General features: G+C 61.6%; 1 protein-coding gene across 1 annotated transcript; it reads left to right on the top strand.

Moving 5' to 3' along the window:
- Positions 1–482: 482 nt before the first annotated feature.
- LOC103167743 (high affinity nerve growth factor receptor) lies at positions 483–17,827 on the top strand. Its single transcript, XM_029056249.2, has 17 exons — positions 483–502; positions 1,905–1,979; positions 2,482–2,553; positions 3,223–3,291; positions 6,016–6,176; positions 6,479–6,621; positions 6,909–7,041; positions 7,399–7,725; positions 9,692–9,709; positions 9,929–9,984; positions 10,811–10,913; positions 13,384–13,530; positions 13,680–13,810; positions 14,016–14,212; positions 14,403–14,715; positions 15,724–15,882; positions 16,731–17,827. Exons 1-17 carry the CDS (start codon positions 483–485, stop codon positions 16,914–16,916), a joined length of 2,310 nt encoding a protein of 769 aa, XP_028912082.1. The 3' UTR covers positions 16,917–17,827.
- Positions 17,828–18,380: the final 553 nt, after the last annotated feature.

The raw sequence follows: 18,380 nt of genomic DNA, 5'->3' as shown, positions 1-18,380 counted from the left end.
CGCGGGAGAGGGTTGGGGTGGGGGGGAGCGGGGAAGAGAGCCGGCAGGAGGAGGGGGAGGGTCTGTAACCAGATGGTTGAAGGGCCGAGGCCACCAGGGCTCCAGCTCCTCCCCTTTAGGGCAGCCTCTCCCGGCCCCGCCCCCCCAAAGAGTCCCCGAGTGGGGCGGGGTGGGAGGTGGGGGTTGGGTCGGGGGGCGGGGCGGGGGTGTCCGCCCGCAGCTGGGGAGGGCGCGGGCGGCACCGGGCGATGCTCAGAGCCCGGCAGGGGCCAGGACGGGCGGGCGAGCGGATCATGGGGCCGGCGGGGCCGGCGGGGCGGGGGTCGGCGGGGCGGGGGTCCCGACCCTGGGCGCTGCTGGTGTGGCTGTGGGTGTCGGCCGCGGGCACCGGCGCCTGCCCGGCCGCCTGCACCTGTTGGGGCAGCGCGGGTCTGCAGTGCTCCGAGCCGGACCAGCTCCGGAGCCTGGCGCCGCTGGGCGCGATGGAGAACCTCACCGACCTGTAAGCGCCGCCCCGGACGGCCCGGACGGCCCGGACGGCCCGGACGGCCCGGACGGACCGGACAACCCGGCCGCGGGGAAAGCAGAGGGGGCCGGGAGCCTGGGGTGGGAGGTGGGGTCTCGGGGGCGCTGGGGAATGGAGTCGGGCACCGGGCGGGAGGGAGGAGGACGGGGGGCAGGGGGACAGGGGCCGGGGGCAGGGGTCGGGGGCAAGAGCCGGCCTCACTGTGGGCACCGGCCGGTGGGGCGGGCGGTTGGCAGAGTCCGCGTCCCGGCGACGTTTGCAGGGGAGAGGCAGGGGCGCTAAGGGGCAGGGCGGTAGGGGCAGAGGTGGAGGCGGCGGCGGCGGTAGAGGGTTTATCTCGTACCCGATGCACCTTGGGTCGTTCTGCCCCACCTGCTCCCCATCAGGTCGCTCTCCTCCACTCTGCCCCGCCGCCCCCTGCCCCACCCAGGACCTCCGCTCTGCCTCGCCGCCCCCTGCCCCACGCCGGACCCCCGCTCTGCCCCGCCGCTCCCTGCCCCACCCAGGACCCCCGCTTTGTCCGGCCACTCCCTATCTCACTCAGTACCCCCGTCTCCCCGATGCGTCGCCCCCAACAGGGTCCCCGGCGTCCGGGAAAGGGCGGGGTGAGTTTTAAGGCTCAGAGAGAGGGAGCAGAGATAATCATAATAACGATGGTATTTGTTAAGCGCTTATTATGTGCCAAACACTGTTCTAAGCGTTGATCTCTCCGCTCTCCGCACCTGGCTCTTCCTCGCCGCAGACCACCCCGGGCCATCAGCGGCCGCGGGTTCTGGGGACAAACTCCTCTCTTGAAGCTTCCTGGCCCAAAGAGGCGATATCGCCCGTTTCTCCGCTCGCCCCCTCCCCGCCCCTCTCCTGCCACTTCCCACCCCGGACCCGCGGAGACGGAGCCTGGCAGGTGCACAGCCCGCTCCGGGGAAGGCGAGAGGCGGGGGGCGCCCAGCCCACCGCTGAACCCTCTTGGGCCCACCGGCCGTGGGAGGGGGGGAAGGGGAAGCGGTGTTAGGGTATTGCTGTGGCTCGGGAGGCGGGGCGGGGGGGGGGGGCGGTAGCTAATGGCCAGGGCGGGGGGAACGAATGGGCATTGATTTTCAGTCTGAATGAGTTATCCTACTCGTGCCAGCCCACCGGGAGAGCCCGGGCTGGGGGCTTAGAGCGGGTCGGGGACAAAGAGAGAGGCTGGAGCGGGTCGCCCCGGGACTCTTGGGTCCTCGTCCCCCCCCGACTCTGGGGTCTGATGTGGCCTGGGGAACAGTGAAGAGGTGGAGAGAGTGGGTCACAAGGTGTGTGTGGTTATGTGTGTTCGTGTGTGTGTGTGTGTGTTTCTATGTATGTGTTCATGTGTGTGCGCCCCGGCCCCCGCCCGCGCCCGCAGGTACCTGGAGCAGCAGCCGCGACTGGAAACTCTGAGTCTCAGCGACTTGGGCGGCCTGCGGGAGCTGCGCAACCTGTGAGCCTGGACGCGGGGGGTCCGCCCCTGACCCTGCGGTGGGGGGTTCGCTCCTGACCCTGGTTCCAGCTCCGGCCCCACCCCCAGCCCCACTCTCACATGCTGCGGAACCTGTGGAGTCTGGGGAGGTGCTTGCCCTAGGCCCCGCCCCCGCCCCCAGCCCCACCCTCACCTGCTGCGGAACCTGTGGGGTCTGGGGATGTGTTTGTCTTAGACCCCGCCCCTGCCCCCGCCCCCACCCCGTGTCCTGCCCCTCGCTTTGACCTCGCCCCCTGGAACCTGGAAACCTCTGGGGAGAGGGGTGGTCCCGAGCCCCGCCCTTGCAGCGCATCTGCTTGCCCACCTGCCCATTCGCCCTCCTTCCATGAGGGATCTGTGGGCCTCGAGAGTCTCTCCGGTTGCTCCCCTCGCTGCTTGCTGGCAGGGGCCGGGGGGGTGGGGGCGGCCACTGGGCCGGGGGGGTCCTCCTGGGCCTCCTGACCCCCAGCCCCGTCTCCTCCAGCACCATCGTCCACAGCGGCCTCCGCTCCGTGGCCCTCGACGCGTTCAGCCACAACTCTCGACTGAGCCGCCTGTGAGTGGGGAAACACCCGCCCCCCGTCACCCCCACCCTGGGTCACGGCTGGGTCACCCACTCGTGCCCACCTCCCCTGTGACTGGGGCCTGGCAGAAGGACGGGGAGGGGCCTGGGCTGTCAGCAGAACCCGGTGTGTGTGGGGGGGGGTGGTGGACAGGGGGTAGCTTGTTTGTGGATGGAGGGTGGGTAGTAGATAGAAGGCAGGTGGCTGGCGGGTGGCTGGCGGGTGGCTGGAGGGTGACCAGTGGGTGGATGGTGGGTGGACAACAAGTGGGTGACAGAGGATGGAAGTTGGATGGAGGGTGGGTGACTGGTAGCTAGTGGGTAGATGGAGGGTGGACGGAGGGTGACCCGCAGATGGTCAGAGGGTAAATGACTCCCTTCCTTCCATGTCTCCCTGGTTTTCCTCGCCCAGCCATTGCCCAATGCAACTCATATTTATTGAACACTTATTAAGTGCAGAGCAGTGTACTGAGTGCTTGGGAGAGTACAATGCAACGGTGTCGGTAGACATGTTTTCTGCCCATGAGGAGCTTACAGTCACGACTTGGTCCAGCTGGGTCAGGGAGAAGGGAGGTGGTGGCTGTCTTTGTCACAGAGGCTCTGTCTCGGACTCTATGCGTGTCCATGTCACAGTGTCTCTTACTGTCTTCATCTCCCTTGCAGGAATCTCTCCTCCAATGCTCTGGAGACTCTTTCCTGGAGAACCTTCCAGGACCTTCCACTGCAGGAATTGTGAGTGGCTGTTGCAGGAAAAGGCTTGTGGGTGCATGGTGGTGTGTGCTGTGTGTGTGTGTGTGTGTGTGTGCATGGGTGTACATGGGTGATGATGTCATCTTAGAATACTTCCCAGCTCCCCAGGATGCCAGCATTAAGGAAACTGGCAGATCAAAATGAGGAATGGGGTGAAGGGTAGAAGGTGGCCAAAGCAGGGCGAGTGCCGGGGCTCTGCAGAATGCTTCCAAAACCAGAGTGTCCACTTGCCACTAGGGACACTGCAGGGCCCTGTCCATGCTTCCTTTGAAAGAGGGAAGGTGGCTCTAGCCTCGCCCCAGGTGAGGAGGGAATTGGGCTGGAGTGGGGAACCTCCAACATTCTCCTCCACCACCTGCCTTCCACGAGTGAGGAAGAAGCCTGCCCAATGGTGCAGCCTTTCTCCCAGCTCCCAGGGAAGGCACCGTGGCGGCAGTCGGAGCCACGAGGAACAACCGCCCACAAGGGCCTTTGCACCCCACGGCAGCACTGCTCAGCTCTACACAGGAGGGACCCAGTTGCCCTGCTGAAACCCCAATCCAAACTCTCCCTCAGCACGTTCGGCCGTCCTCCATATTCCAAGCTCTCCCTCTGCATGTACCGCTGTCCTGTGTAATCTAAGTCACCGCTGATGGTGAACTTCACCTATGAGAGCCTTGGAGGTCAAAAATTCGGTGACAAGCACACACAGAAGCCCTGAGGAATGGATACAGGATCTCAATCACACCACTACTGTCCCCGTCGTCAGGAAGAAAGGCATGAGATCGAATTGCGGCAATCATCAAGGCATCCTACTGCTCTCCGTTGCCAGCACTATCTCAGCCGAGTCCTCCTGTATCAGCCACCGACGAATTAATGTGGATCGGAAGCCCCTGGAGTCTCAGCAGGATGGCTGGTCATGACGTGCCAGCTGGTTGCGATCATCGCTCTGGGTCTGGGAACGGAGAAGGGCAGTGAGCGGCCCCACGGCCCCCGGGCAGGCCTGGCAGACTTTACAGAAGGACTGAATAGTGTCAGGAGATCTGGGCCCTGGAGATTACCTGGCAGACCCGATCCCCCTGAAAAGCTCATCCAAGTTCTGAGATGGCTTCCCCATGGCACGGCTTTACTATGGCACAGCTGGCCAACACCGACCCCATCATCAGTTGGGTGAAGCAGGAACGGGAAGTGGACCCGGTCTTGTTCAGTGTCACCTCTGCAATACAAAAAGTGGTCCTCCCACAGGGAGGGAGAGTAGAGAGCACTTCAAGAAATAGGCGTATTTACATGACTGGAACGGCAGGAGGGATGGGGGCCATGGGTACTCAAGTTGTGGGGCGATAAGGTCTTGGGGGGTAAGATATGAATCTGGGAAGGCCTTCTGGAGATGAGATTTCAGAAGGGGCTCGATGACGGGGAAAGCAGCAGGCTGCCAGAGGATCAAGGGGGAGGGTGTTCCAGGCAAGTGAGCTAGGTGTGGACGGTGAGAGGGAGGAGCACTGGCCTCAGTGAGTAGGTCGGCTTGGGAGGAGCCAAGTGTACCAGCAGCAGAATGTTGGCCTAGACGGAGTGTGCCGACTGAGGGCCTTGAATTTCAACCTAGTTCCTCTCATGAGCACTGTCTGACTTCTCTCATGCCTGCTGCCTGATCTCAGTCCTCTGCCTTGCTGCCCCTCAGCATTCATCCTTGCCTCCGTGTCCCCATCTGTGTTTTAAAAGCCTCACCTGCCCACCTGTGTTCTACCTTGCCTCCCTCCCGCTATCTCAGCAGCCGCTAGCCCTGCCTTTGCTTTCGGTCTCTACCATTTTTGGACCTTCTGTTTGAATTTTTTATGGTATTTGGTAAGCTCTGACCATGTGTTAAGCACTATTCTAAGCCCTAGGGTAGATGTGAGTTATTCAGGTTGAACACAGCTCTCGTCTCACACAGGGCTTACAGTCCAAGTAAGAGGGAGAACAGGTATCAAATCCCCATTTTGCAACTGAGGAAACTGAAGCGCAGAGAAATAAAATCACTTTTCCAAGGTCACACAATAATAATAATAATAATGTTGGTATTTGTTAAGTGTTTACTATGTGCACAGCACTGTTCTAAGCGCTGGGGTAGACACAGGGGAATCAGGTTGTCCCACGTGGGGCTCACAGTCTTAATCCCCATTTTACAGATGAGGGAACTGAGGCACAGAGAAGTTAAGTGACTTGCCCACAGTCACACAGCTGACAAGTGGCAGATCTGGGATTCGAACTCATGACCTCTGACTCCAAAGCCCGTGCTCTTTCCACTGAGCCACGCTGCTTCTGTGATGGAGCTAGAATTAGAAACCAAGTCCTCTGGGTCCCAGGCCAGGGCTTTACCCACTAGTCGCCACTGCTTCCCTGCGTCTCTTCAAACTCTGTGGCTGCCCCCTGCCGGGAATGAATTCTAGTTCTATTTCCGACATTGGACTGTAAGCTCCTTGAGGATCAGGGATCAGGCTTACTAACAGTATTTTACTCTCCCAGGCATTTAGTCTCTGGGGCTCTAGTCAGAGGAAGCTCAATAAGTACCACTACCAGATTGATCGATGGATCGATTCACGGGATCCGATGTGTGTGTCTTGTGTGAGTGCGAGGAGCGTGTGTTGAGCCTGCATGTCCAGGGCATGCTGGAGAAGCACCCGGCTGGGGGTTGTGTGTCCCCTCCCTCCCCAGCACCCTCTCCTCCCCTCTCTTCCCCTCCCCCCGTAGGGTCCTGACCGGCAATCCCCTGCACTGCTCCTGTGGGATCCGCTGGCTGCAGCTGTGGCAGGCCCAAGGGCTGCTGGGACTTGGGGGGCAGGACCTGCTCTGCCAGACTGAGGGGACTGGGGCTCCCCACCTCCTGTCTGATGTGCCCATTGGAAACTGTGGTAAGTGGGGGAGGGGGCTTACGGGTGGCCTCGGGCTGATCTGGGGAAAATGGTCATGGGTTGATCCGGGGGTAGGGGTCTCAGCTGATCTGGAGGGTTGGTCTTGGGGTAATCTGGGGGGACAGGTCACGGGGTTGAACTGGGAGAAAGGTCTCGGGCTGATCCAGGGGGAAGGTGATGGGCTGAAATTGGAGGGGGGAGGGGGCAGGAGGTCTGAATACTTAGCCCCCTCGGTGAGGCTGAGGGGGTCCCGGTTGTTCCCGGCTGACTGCCTGCTGAGCACCCCCTGCCACCCTCCCCAGAGCTTCCGATGCTGCAGATTGTGTTTCTGAGCCCGATGCCGAGCGTGGGTGGCTCTGTGACATTGCTGTGCAATGTGAGCGGGCAGCCCACTGCCCAAGCCCACTGGAAAGGGGCAGAACTGGAGGATTTCGCCAGTGTTTCCGTGAGCTTGACCGACACTCCCACCCTCTCCCCGGCCTCCATCATCCCTGTGCCCCTCTGTGAACCCCCCAACACACTGTGACCTCTGTGGCCTCCTAATGACCCTCCCCTGGGAACCCCCTACCATGTTTTCCATTCAGACCCCCAGAGGAGCCCCAGGTGTTATTGCCCCACCCCCCCACCCCCGCGCCCCTGTGACCTGGCTGGGATGGAGGGCAGTGGGCAGGGAGGTCGTAGTAGGTGGTCCCGAGCCCTGGTCCACCTAGGTGTTGGCGTCTCTCCTGCCAGGAGTCTTGGGAGGGCAAGGGCCCAAGCTTGACCCTGGCCAACGTGTCCCGGGAGCTGAACCGCAAGAACGTGACCTGTTGGGCCGAGAATGAGGTGGGGCGGACTGAGCGCTCCGTCTGGGTCAACGTGTCCTGTGAGTCCCTCCCCGCTGCCTGAGGTCCTCACCCCACTGCCTGGGGCCTCCGGTCCCTCTCTGATTTCATTGGCATCCCCCTGCCCCACCCTGCCCTGGCATCCATTGTTTCGATGCCTCATTCTCTTGGGCCCCTCCACCAGGGGTCCCCAGACTCACTGCCTGATGTCCGCGGCCCACTGCTTGGAGTCTAGTCCTTCTCTCTGATTTTTTTAGTTTCCCTTCCCTGACCTTCGCTCTGTCAGGCCCCTCTGCCTGTAGTCCCCGCAGTCCCTGGCCCTGCTGCCCGATGTGGGGCACCGCCCCCGAGCCCCACAGGCCCCACTGATGGCCGCCGCCTCCTCCCTGCCCCCGCAGTCCCGGCCAGCGTCCAGCTGCACGAGCCGGTGTCCCAACACCACTGGTGCATCCCGTTCACGGTGGACGGGCAGCCGGCGCCGGCCCTGCGCTGGCTTTTCAATGACTCGACGCTGAAAGAGACCAGCTACATCTTCACCGAGTACCTGGAGCCCAGCGCCAACGAGACCCTGCGCCACGGCTGCCTGCGCCTCAACCAGCCGACGCATGTCAACAACGGCATCTACACACTCATCGCCTGGAACACTGGTGGCCGCGCTCAGGCCTCTGTGCCCGCCTCCTTCATGAGCAACCCGTTCCACTTCAACCCTGAGGATCCCATTCCCGGTGTGTGGACCCACTGCTCCCCCCCGCCTTCTCCTCCCCCTCCCACCCCGCTTCCCCCCAGTCAATCTCCCTCGGGGATGGGTGCAGAGTTCCAGGGTCGGTGTGCGGAGCCCTGGGCCCTGTGCTTGGTTCCAGGCCGGGCCACCTGTAAGGTGATGGGCCGTGTACAGAGGTCCATGTGTGTGCTGGGTTACATACAGGATGCCGGGCTACAGTGCGCAGAGCCCTGGGCCACGCCAAATATAGAGTAGTGGGCCACATGCAGAGAGACGCGTGCAGTGCTAGGCTGTGTGCAAAGCTCTGGGCCACATGCGGGGGGCCACATGTGTGGAAGGCGAAATGCAGAGTCCTGGGCTACAGCGTGCAGAGCTCCAGGCCAGGCCAAATGTGGAGTGCTAGGCCACGTGCAGAGAGATGGGTAAAATGCTGGGTCTTGGGCAGATGCTGGGCCACGTGCAGAGGGTCACATGCAGAGGGCCACATGTGTGTCGGGCTACATGCAGAATACCAGGCCACATGCAGAGACAGGTGAAATATTGGGCCGTGTGCAGAAGGCTGGGCTACATGCAGGGAGCCAGTATGTCAGAGCTCCAGGTCCAGCCAGATGTAGAATGCTGGGCTGTTTGTAGAGGGCCTGGTGAAGTGTTGGGCTTAGTACAGTAGGCTGGGCCAGCTGCAGAAGGCCGCATGTGCAGAGGGCTGTATGCAGAGGGTGTTGGGTCACAGAAAGGTGGTCGGCCACACGGGAAAGATGATAGAGAGTAGACACCTTCCCTGTGCTTAAAGAGTTTGTGTTCTAACAGGGGAGACAGACAGAAGCAGTGTGACATTGTACATAGTAGTAGTACATAGAGCATGAACCTGGGAGTCAGAAGGACATGGGTTCTACTCCTGGCTTCACCACTTGTCTGCTGGGTGACCTTGGGCCTCAGTTCTCTGGGCCTCAGTTACATCTTCTGTAAAATGGGAATTAAGACTCTGAGCGTCACATGAAAAAGGGATTGTATCCAACCCGATTTACTTGTATCCACCCCGGCGCTTAGTACAGTGCCTGCCTTATGGGTAGTAAGTACTTAAATACCACAATTATTATAGTCAGACAGTCTGATGGAAATGATTTACAAATGGCAGGAGCAGGAGAGAGAACAAGACCACTGCTGTTGTTCTCAGGAGTCTGGCAGATTTAGAAGAGGAATAAACCGGAGAGGGAGAGAATGAGAGGAGATGAGCAGGGGCTGAGCGTTAGAGTCCACCTCAGTGATGGGGGGAGGTGGGCCCTGGAAAGGAGGAGACTATCAGGCAGGCCTTCTGGAGGAGGAGGAGGAGGAGGAGGAAGAGGAATAGGAGGGATTTCAGGAGGCTTTGAAGATGGGGAGAGCTGCGGTCCAGAGGGATGGGAGAGGGGAGGGAGCTCCAGGCCAGGATAACATCAAGAGGGAACAGAGATGCTGGAGAGTCAAGAGTGAGGGGTGACGAGGCTAGCGGGGGAATCAGTCAATCTGTCCATGATGGGAAAAGCGAAGAGTGTGAGCTGGGATGTAGTGGGAGAGGAGAGCAGATGAATAAGGATGAGAGTTGGTGAACAATTTCGGTTCCAATGGTTGAGATCTGTATGCTGCAGAGGGAGATGAGGGCTTTTGGGGGGTTTTGAGGAAGGGAAGGAGTATGCTGAGGGATGTTTTGGGAAAATGATGTGGGCAGCAGGTGGGAGGAGGGGCAGAATCAGAGAGAGGAAAGGTTGGAGGCAAAAAGCCCAGTGAGGAGGCCGATGCAGCCATCTCACTCCCCCTTGTGAGCACAATCCAGTGCCCATCTCCCCAGGGCCCGAGTCCTTCTCCCTGGGATGGGGGTTGTAAATGGCTAAGACCTCTGCCCTCAGGTTGGAATGGCTAACCCATTCTCCCCCCCCGACCCCTGCCCCATCTGTCTGCCTGTTTCTCTCTCTCCCCCCGTTCCCGGATTTCAGTCTCCCTGTCACCCGTGGGTGAGTACTACTAAGGACTTTATCGAAGGGGACTTGGGCACTTACCCTTTAGACCTGTGGGAGAGGGAATTTTACCCCAATCCCTCTGGCCTAGCTGGGGGTTGGGGGGCAGACCCTGGACCCTGACTCAGTCTGGCTCAGTCTGGGAGGAGGGTTGTGGAGGGTGAGCTGGAACCAGAACGGGATCCCTGCTGCCTGTCCTCCCCCTCTCCCTAACAGGTGGCAACATTACCACTGGGGACCCCGTGGAGAAGCAGGACGACCCCCCTTTCGGGGTAAGTAGGAGGCCAGAAGGCATTGATGTCTGAGGGAGGAGCCGATTAAGACTCCGGGCCACCTTGGGGGGGTTCTCCACTTTTGGGCTTGGAGGAGAAAAAGGGATGCACGTGTGTGTGTGTGTGTGTGTGTGTGAGAGAGAGAGAGAGAGAGAGAGAGAGAGAGAGAGACCTGGAGCTGGGAAATGGGTCAGAATTAAGTTCTCAGACACCCCCGCGGGCCTGGTACAGTCTGACAGAACCAGGGTTCTCGGACCCCTTCTAGCCATTGGCCCAGTGGCTTTGCTGGGAGGGCAGAGGGTAGGAGTCAGGGGGGCAGGAGCCAGCAGTCTGGGGCAGGAGCTGGGGGCTGGGAGCAGGAAGTCTTGGGCATGAAGCTGGAGTCCAGGGGCAGGGAGCAGGAGCTGGGAGCAGAGAGCAGAAAGTTATGGGCAGGGAGCAGGACCTTGGGGCAGGAGCTGGGGACAGGGATCAGGAGTCCAGGGACTGGGAGCAGGAAGTTGGGGGTAGACAGAAGGAAGTCCGGGGCAGGGAACAGGAGCTGGGGGCAGGGAGCTGGAAGTAGGGGGCAGGGAGATGGAACCGGGGGTGGAAAGCAGGTGGGAAGTGGTGGCAGGTGATGAGGAGGGTGGGGGAGGAGCCAGTGGAAGTGGGGGGCACTAGTGTCTCTCTCAGAGTCCCGGGCAGAAACCAGGAGCTGTGTCAGGCCTGGAGTCAGTAGAGCGGGGCCTCCGCTGGGCTTCCACCAGTCCTCTCCAGCCCCGTGCTGGCCCCAAGCAGTCTGGCGATTGGTCCTTCTCTCCCTCCCCCACTCCGCCCCCACCAGGTGTCTGTGGCCGTGGGTCTGGCCGTCTTCGCCTGCGTCTTCCTGTCGGGGCTGCTCCTCACTCTCAACAAATGTGGGCGACGCTCCAAGTTCGGGTTCCACCGTGAGTTCTGCCCCTCACCTCCCTCCCTCTCCATCTCCCGGGCAACTTCTCTCTGTCTCTGTCCATCTCTGTACTAGGGTCCCTCTGTCTCTGTCCATCTCTGTGCCAGAGTCTCTCTGTCTCTGTTCCTGCACCAGGGTCTCTCTGACTCAGTGCCAAGGTCTCCCTGTATCTGTCTCAACACCAGAGTCTCTCTGTGTCTCTCCATCTCTGCACTGTGGTCTCTCTGTGCCTCTCCATCTCCGCACCAGAGTTTCTCTGTCTTTCTCAGTCTCCATGCCAGCGGCAAGGAGGATTTAATTAAGTTCAAAAGTGCTAGAGTTGGTAGAGAATAGAACATTAATCAGGGAAGACTTGGTGGAGGAGGTGGGCTGGTTAGGAGGAGTGGGGTTTGAAGTCAGGGAGGGCTGTGGTCTGCCTGACGTGGAGCAGGGGGAGGAGGGGAAGCGAGGGGATGGAGGTAGTGGAGTCGGGAGCGAGATCCAGCTAGAAGGTGGGTTTGGAAGCAGTGAAGACTGTGAATTGGGGAAGAGCGGTTGAAGGAAGCAGAGAGGTGAGTGAATCAATCAGTGGTATTTATCAAGTGCTGACTGTGTGCAGAGCACTGGTCAAAGCGCAGGGGAGAGGTAAGGTGTGGCCAGGGGGCAGAGAGGCTCAAAAGTAATTGTGAGAGGATTTTGTGTGACATGGGGAGCCAGAGGAGGGGAGCCGAGTGACCCTTCAGGAAGTTCATCTGGGCGGTGGCCGCAATGTGGAGTGTGGAGCGGAGGGGGTGCTGTTGTTGTTAATGGTATTTGTTAAGCGCTTACTATGTTCCAGGCACCATTCTAAGTGCTGGTTTAGATACAAGCTAATCAGGTTGGACACAGTCCAGGTCCTACATGATGCTCACAATCTTAATCCCAATTTTACAGATGAGGGAACTGAGGCACAGAAAAGTGAAGTGAATTGCCCAAGGTCACACAGCAGACAAATGGCAGAGCTGGGATTAGAACGAGGTGGGAGAGGCTGGAGGCCATGGGCCCAGCGAAGAGGCTGAGGCAGTAGTCAGGCCGTGGCCTGGCCCTGGCTGGGACCAGGGAACTGGGATCGGGAGTCCAGATGGAGAAGCGGTAGCCAGGCCGAGCCCAGAAGGGTTGACAGGAAAATCTGTAGGATGGGGCACTCTTTCTTTGCCTCCAGCCAGCATCTCTCTGTCTCTGTTTACCTCTGCGCCAGCCTCTTTTGTCTCTGTCCAGCTCTATGCCAATATCTCTGACTCCTCTCTGTGTCAGCATCTCTGTCTATCTGTCGGCAATGCCAGTCTGACACTGGAAGCCTAGGGTTGGAAAGGGGATTCAGATTTTCCTCTGCTACAGTGTACTCTCCCAAGCGCTTAGTACTGTGCCCGGCACACAATGAGCACTCAATAAATTCTATTGACTGACTGACGAGGCCTTGGGCAGGAGGGAGATGGTGGCAGGCTTCAAAGAGCTCCTAGGCGTGGAAGTGGCCGTTTTGGGCCTTTTCAGCCTTGAGTGGGGGCCCTGGGGCCTGGTTGAAGGAGAGCCAGCTATGGGGGTCGGCCAGCCCCCGTGGGACAGGTGGGTAGCCTTCACCCCCATCGCCTCCGTGGAGTGGGCACGTTGTCCTCTGTGTCTCGCTCCGCTTCTCTCTCTCTCTCTCTCTCTCTGTTCCCACCTCTCCCTCGCCTCTTGGTCTCTCAGGGTCTCTGCAGTGAGTCTCACGTTGTTCAGTGTGGCGAGGGGCAGGGAAGCAGGGAGGGGGCGGGGGAGGGGGGAACGGACCAGGCGGTGGATGTGGGGGAGGGGGCGGCCGGGAGGGGTCTCGTTGCTCCCGGGCCCTGGGGACAGACCAGCAGCTGCTAATCTGTGCTTGGAACCGAGTCAAACACTAAGTGCAGCAGCAGCAGCAGCAGCAGCAGCAGCAGCAGCAGTAGCGGCAGCAGCAGCGTCTGAGAGCCGGGCCCTGGGGGAAGCGGCGGGGTTGGGGGATGGGGGGGAGGGGAGAGGGACGTGGTGACCCGAGACCCGTCCTGGATCCAGCCAGGCCTGAACGAGGGCTCTCTAACCCCTTCCAACCTCGGCCCAGAGAGCCGGAGGTTGGGGTGCCCTGTTCCGCTCCTCGATTCTACTCCTCCCTGCCAACCTCTCCTCTCTTTCAACGTCCAGCTCCACGTCCCCCCCCACCGACGCCCCGGGGGGCCTGTGATGATCCCCAAACAGTCTTGGTGTCGCACGGGGAAGCGTGCGTGCCCGGGGTTCGGGAGGAGGGTGGGTGGGCTCCGTTTCAGTGTGAAATATGTCCGTCTGGCTAGTTCTGGGTCTGTCTCGCTGGGGGGTCGGTTGGAGTGGAGGGGTGTGTGTGTGGTGTGTGTGTGCGTGTGTGATGTGCCTGGGCGTTGACCCTCCCGCCGTGTTCTCGTGTCTCCCCCCCACAACCCCCCTGCCCCTCCGACCCCCGCCCTCAGGCCCTGCGGCGCTGACCCCCGAGGACGGCCTGGCCATGTCTCTGCATTTCATGACGTTGGGCGGCAGCCCCCTGTCGCCCGCCGAGGGGAAACTGGACGGCCTAAAGGGCAACGTCATCGAGAATCCACAGTATTTCTGCGACACCTGTGAGAGGCAGGGAGACGACGGCCGAGGGAGACATCGGGCTGGGGGGCGGCCACTGGCGGGGAGAGAGAGTCAGTGGGGAGAGGGCGAGGGCCCCTGGGGGTACTGACCCTAACCCGACGCTCGCCACCTTCCCCGCCCGTCCCGGAAGGCGTCCACCACATCAAGCGTCGCGACATCGTGCTGAAGTGGGAGCTGGGCGAAGGCGCTTTCGGAAAGGTGTTCCTGGCCGAGTGCTCGCACCTGCTGTCGGCGCCCGACAAGGTTCTCGTGGCCGTCAAGGTGAGGCAGGTGGGCGGGCCGGAGGGACCCTCCGCCGGGCCCTCCCAACCGCCCCCACGGCCGCGACTCCAGCCTCACCCCCCTCCTCGACGCTGAGAGCCGGAGCCCGGGGGACCCCGGGGGTCGGGGGCTGGGCGGGGGGCTGCGGGCCGGGGGCTGGGCCAGGGCCAGGGGTCTAATGACACGCTTGGGGATGTTGCGACAGGCGCTGAAGGAGGTGTCGGAGTCGGCCCGCCAGGACTTCCAGCGGGAGGCGGAGCTGCTGACGACCCTGCAGCACGAACACATCGTCCGCTTCTTCGGGGTCTGCACCGACGGGGACGGGGACGGGGTCGGGGTCGGGGAGCCGCTGCTCATGGTCTTCGAGTACATGCAACACGGGGATCTCAACCGCTTTCTCAGGTCCGCCCCGGCCCCCGGCCCCCAGCCCCGCCCGCCCTGTCCCCTGCTCCGGCCACCCTGTCCCCTAGCTCCCCACTCCGGCCTCGTCCCCTGCTCCTGGTCCTCACTCTTGCTAGCTCCCGGGCTCCCCCCTCCCCGCTCCTCGCCCCCCGCCACAGCCCCTGTGACCTCCCACTCCCCCGCTCCCCAGGTCCCACGGCCCGGACGCTAAGATCCTGCAGAGCCGAGGAGGCCCGGAGCTGGAGTCGGGGTCGGAGCCCGGGGCCGGGCCGGGGCCGGGGCCGGGGCCGGTGCCGGAGTCGGAGCCGGGGTTCGGCCCACTGAGCCTGGGCCAGCTGCTGGGCGTGGCCGTGCAGATCGCCTCCGGCGTGGTCTACCTGGCCGGGCTGCACTTCGTCCACCGAGACCTGGCCACGCGCAACTGCCTGGTGGGCGCCGGGATGGTCGTAAAGATCGGAGACTTTGGCATGAGCAGGGACATCTACAGCACCGACTATTACCGGGTGCGGGCCGGGGGCAGGGCCAGGGACAACTACGCCACCTACCACTATTACTCCTACCAATAATGATGGTATTTGTTAGGCGCCTACTATGTGCCGAGCACTGTTCTAAGCGCTGGGGAAGATGCAAGGTCATCAGGTTGTCCCCCGTGGGGCTCGCAGTTCTTCATCCCCATTTTCCAGATGATTGAGCCACTGAGCAGTGAAGTGACTTGCCCAAGGTCACACAGCAGACAGGTGGGGGAGTCGGGATCAGAACCCAAGTCCTCTGACTTCCAAGCCCGGGCTCTTGCCAGTAGGCCACGCTGCTTTGCGGGCCGGGGCCTGGGCCAGACAGAGCTACAGCCCCGACTCCTCCCGGTTGCGGGGGCAGGCGCGGGTGCGGGTCTGGGGGAGATGGGGGACTGGGGGCGGAGAGGGGGCTCAGCACCGAGCGCGGCCAGACCGAGGGCAGAGACGGCTCCAGCCCTCGCTCGCCCCTTCCCCCCCGATCAGTGCGGGCCTTTTGCCCCGCCCCAGCCCCGGCCTTGTCTCTCCGGGCTCCCGGGGTCCTGGCGACTGGTTGGGATTCTCAGATTTTCCCTTTTAGCCGCGGCCCCAGGGCCCGATCCAGAGGTAATGGCCAAAGGGGAGGGGGGCAGGGAGAAGGGGAGCAATTAGCCCCCCTTCATCCCTGCGGGCACGAGGGCGGGGGAGGAGGAGGTGGGGGGGGGACTATTGCCTCCTCCCCCTCCTTCTCTCTCCCCTCTCCCCCTCTCCTGTTCCTCCTCCTCTTCCCCCCGCCCCGCCTCCTCTCCTTCTTCTCTCTTCCCCTCCCCCTTCTTCCTCCTCTTCCTCCTCTCTCCCCCTCCCTCCTCTCCCCACCCTGTTTCTCCTCCTCCCTCTTCTCCCTGTCCGCCCCCTCCTCCACGCCGCCCCTGGGCCCGACCTGCGCGTCCCCCAACCCCGGAGTCCGGTCCGGTGCCGGCGCGTGTCCGCTGACCGGCCGCCGGTGTCCGTGTGTGCGGGCAGGTCGGGGGCCGCACGATGCTGCCCATTCGCTGGATGCCTCCCGAGAGCATCCTCTACCGCAAGTTCACGGCGGAGAGCGACGTGTGGAGCTTCGGCGTGGTCCTGTGGGAGATCTTCACGCACGGCAAACAGCCGTGGTACCAGCTGTCCAATCTCGAGGTGCGGGACCCCCCCCCCCGCCTCCCCCGCCACGACCCCCAGCCCCGGCTCCCCTCCTCCCTTGACTCCATTTTCATTCCCCGGCCCCTCGGACACGGTCGGGCGCCACCGAGACACCTGGTCTGTCGAGTCGCGTTGGGGGCGCGCTGCCCAGACCCGCTCCCTTCCCGGCCCGAGGACCCAGGGGTTTCTGGTCGCCCCGCGCTCCGGCGAAAGACTTGGAAATGGCCGGGGAGCGGGGCCGGGAGATCCGTGAAGGGAGGGCGCCTGTGGGAAGGGTCACGCGGGGGTCGGGAAACTCTCCGGTCCACTGGACTTGGAGGGGCGGAACTCTCGGAGGTTCGCCAGACAGAGACTCACCCACCTCTTCTCCCTACACTCCCGCCCAACAGAGGCGAGCCCCTCCCCTCTGATGCTTCTTTCACTCAATCGCATTTACCGAGCGCTTACTGTGTGCAGAGCACTGTACTAGGCGCTTGGGAGAGTACACTGGAGCAACACACACATTCCCTGCCCACAACGAGCTTACAGTCTAGAGGATGCTGACTCGCCCCCAACATGGCACAGAGGCTGAGCCCTTCCCCCTCCCCACCCCTCTCGACGCCAACCCCCTCCTCCGGCCCACTCCCGATAATCTGAACTCTCCCAAGCGCTTAATACAGTGCTCTGCATATAGTAGACACTCAATAAATACCATTGAGGAGGAGGAGGAGGAGGAGGAGGATGATGATATCGCCCCCATCAGGGGGCAGAGGCTGAGTGAGTCCCTCCCCATACCTCTCCCCTCCCCCGACCCTCCTCAAGGGTTAGAGGTTGAGTCCTCGTTGTTCCTCGTTGTCCCCTCTCAGGCCATCGAGTGCATCACGCAGGGCCGAGAGCTGGAGCGGCCCCGGGCCTGTCCGGCGGAGGTCTACAGCATCATGCAGTCTTGTTGGCAGCGTGAGCCGCAGCAGCGTCACAGCATCCGGGACATCTACAGCCGCTTGCAGGCCCTGGCCAAGGCGCCTCCGGTCTACCTGGACGTCCTCAGCTAGCCCCGCTCCCTCGAGCACCCTCATCATCCGGAGGGGCCCAATTAGCCTCCCCACCTCGAAGCTGGTCTACTTGGACATTTCCGGCTAGCGCCCCTCTCTCTCCCCGAACCCGGTCTTTCTGAACATGCCCAGCTTAGACGCACCCCCCCCCCCCCCATGTATCCAGTCCGTCTGGGCGTCCCCAGCTAGTTGCAGCCCCATGCATCCTATCTATCCGGACATTTCCAGCTAGTTGCAGCCCCATGCACCCAGTCTAACCGGATGTGCCCAGCTAGTTGCCCCTCTAAGCACCTAGTTAATCTGGACGTCCCCAGATGGCCACGCCCCCACCTGACCAACGTTTTGGACGTTCCCAGCTAGCCCCATCCCCCCTCTCTCGGTTTATCTGGACGTCCCCAGTTAGACCCTCGCATGCCCTGTCTATCTGGGCATCCTCATCTAGACCCAGCCCCACGCTTTTCGTTACTCTGGATAACCCCAGCTAAACCCAGCGCTACACGCAGTTTTTCCGGACATCCCCAGCTAGCGCTCCCTCCCCCCGCCTCACCGAACTCTAGGTTTGCCTGGGAGTCCTCAGCTAGACTCCCCCATCACGTAGCTGATCTAGCTGGAAGTCCCCAGCTGGCCCCACCCCCACACTTCCGGGGTATCTGGACTTCCCCAACTGAGCCCACCCCCACGCTCCTGATCTAGCTGGACGTGTCCAGCTGCCCCCCTCTAAAGGGAAAATGCCCTTCCAGCCCACTGTGGCTCTTGACCTCGTCCTCCGAGCCTGGCGAGAAGGGGCTGGTGAGCGCTGGAGAGCCTCCCTATCTCCCTTCCGCTTGCTCTGTCTCTGTCGGAGTCTCCATCTTAACCTGAAGAAACACGGGTGGGATCCCGGCAGCGGGAAGTTCGAGCGAATCAGCGCTGAGGGTCTGGGGGTCGAGGTTGGGGTGGGGTGGGGTGAAGGTGCTGTAACGCATGGATTACAGAATCATGACCATAATATTTATCCTTGTTTCTGACTTTGCTTCTATTCTTGGGGACTACTGGGGAGTGGTGGGGGTACCCTCAGCTTTTCCCTCAGCCCGGGAAGGCCAGAACCAGTGTGGCATAATGGAAAGAGACTGGGTCTGGGAGTTGGGAGACCTGGGTTCTATTCCCGGTTGTCGTGTTTCCTTGGGCAAGTCACTTGACTTCTCTGTGCCTCAGTTTCCTCATCTGTAAAATAGAGATTCAGTCCTTGTTCTGTCTCCCTCTGATATGGCGAGCTGCATGTGGGGCAGGGACCGTGTCCATCCTGATTATCTTGTCTTGACCCCAGGGCTTAGTCCAGTACTTGGTACACAGTAAGCACTGAGCAGTTACCACGACGATGATGATGATGATGATTAGGGACCTGTGAAGGCCACAATTCTCCCAGGTCTCCCCTCATCCTCTGCTTGACCCTGGATTGGGATTGGGTGGAGATGGGAGGGTCCC

Source organism: Ornithorhynchus anatinus, chromosome X5 (genome assembly GCF_004115215.2).
Source record: "Ornithorhynchus anatinus isolate Pmale09 chromosome X5, mOrnAna1.pri.v4, whole genome shotgun sequence".
Lineage (NCBI taxonomy): Eukaryota > Metazoa > Chordata > Mammalia > Monotremata > Ornithorhynchidae > Ornithorhynchus > Ornithorhynchus anatinus.
The sequence above is the reverse complement of the archived record's forward strand: the minus strand, read 5'-3'. Positions and strand labels throughout refer to the sequence as shown.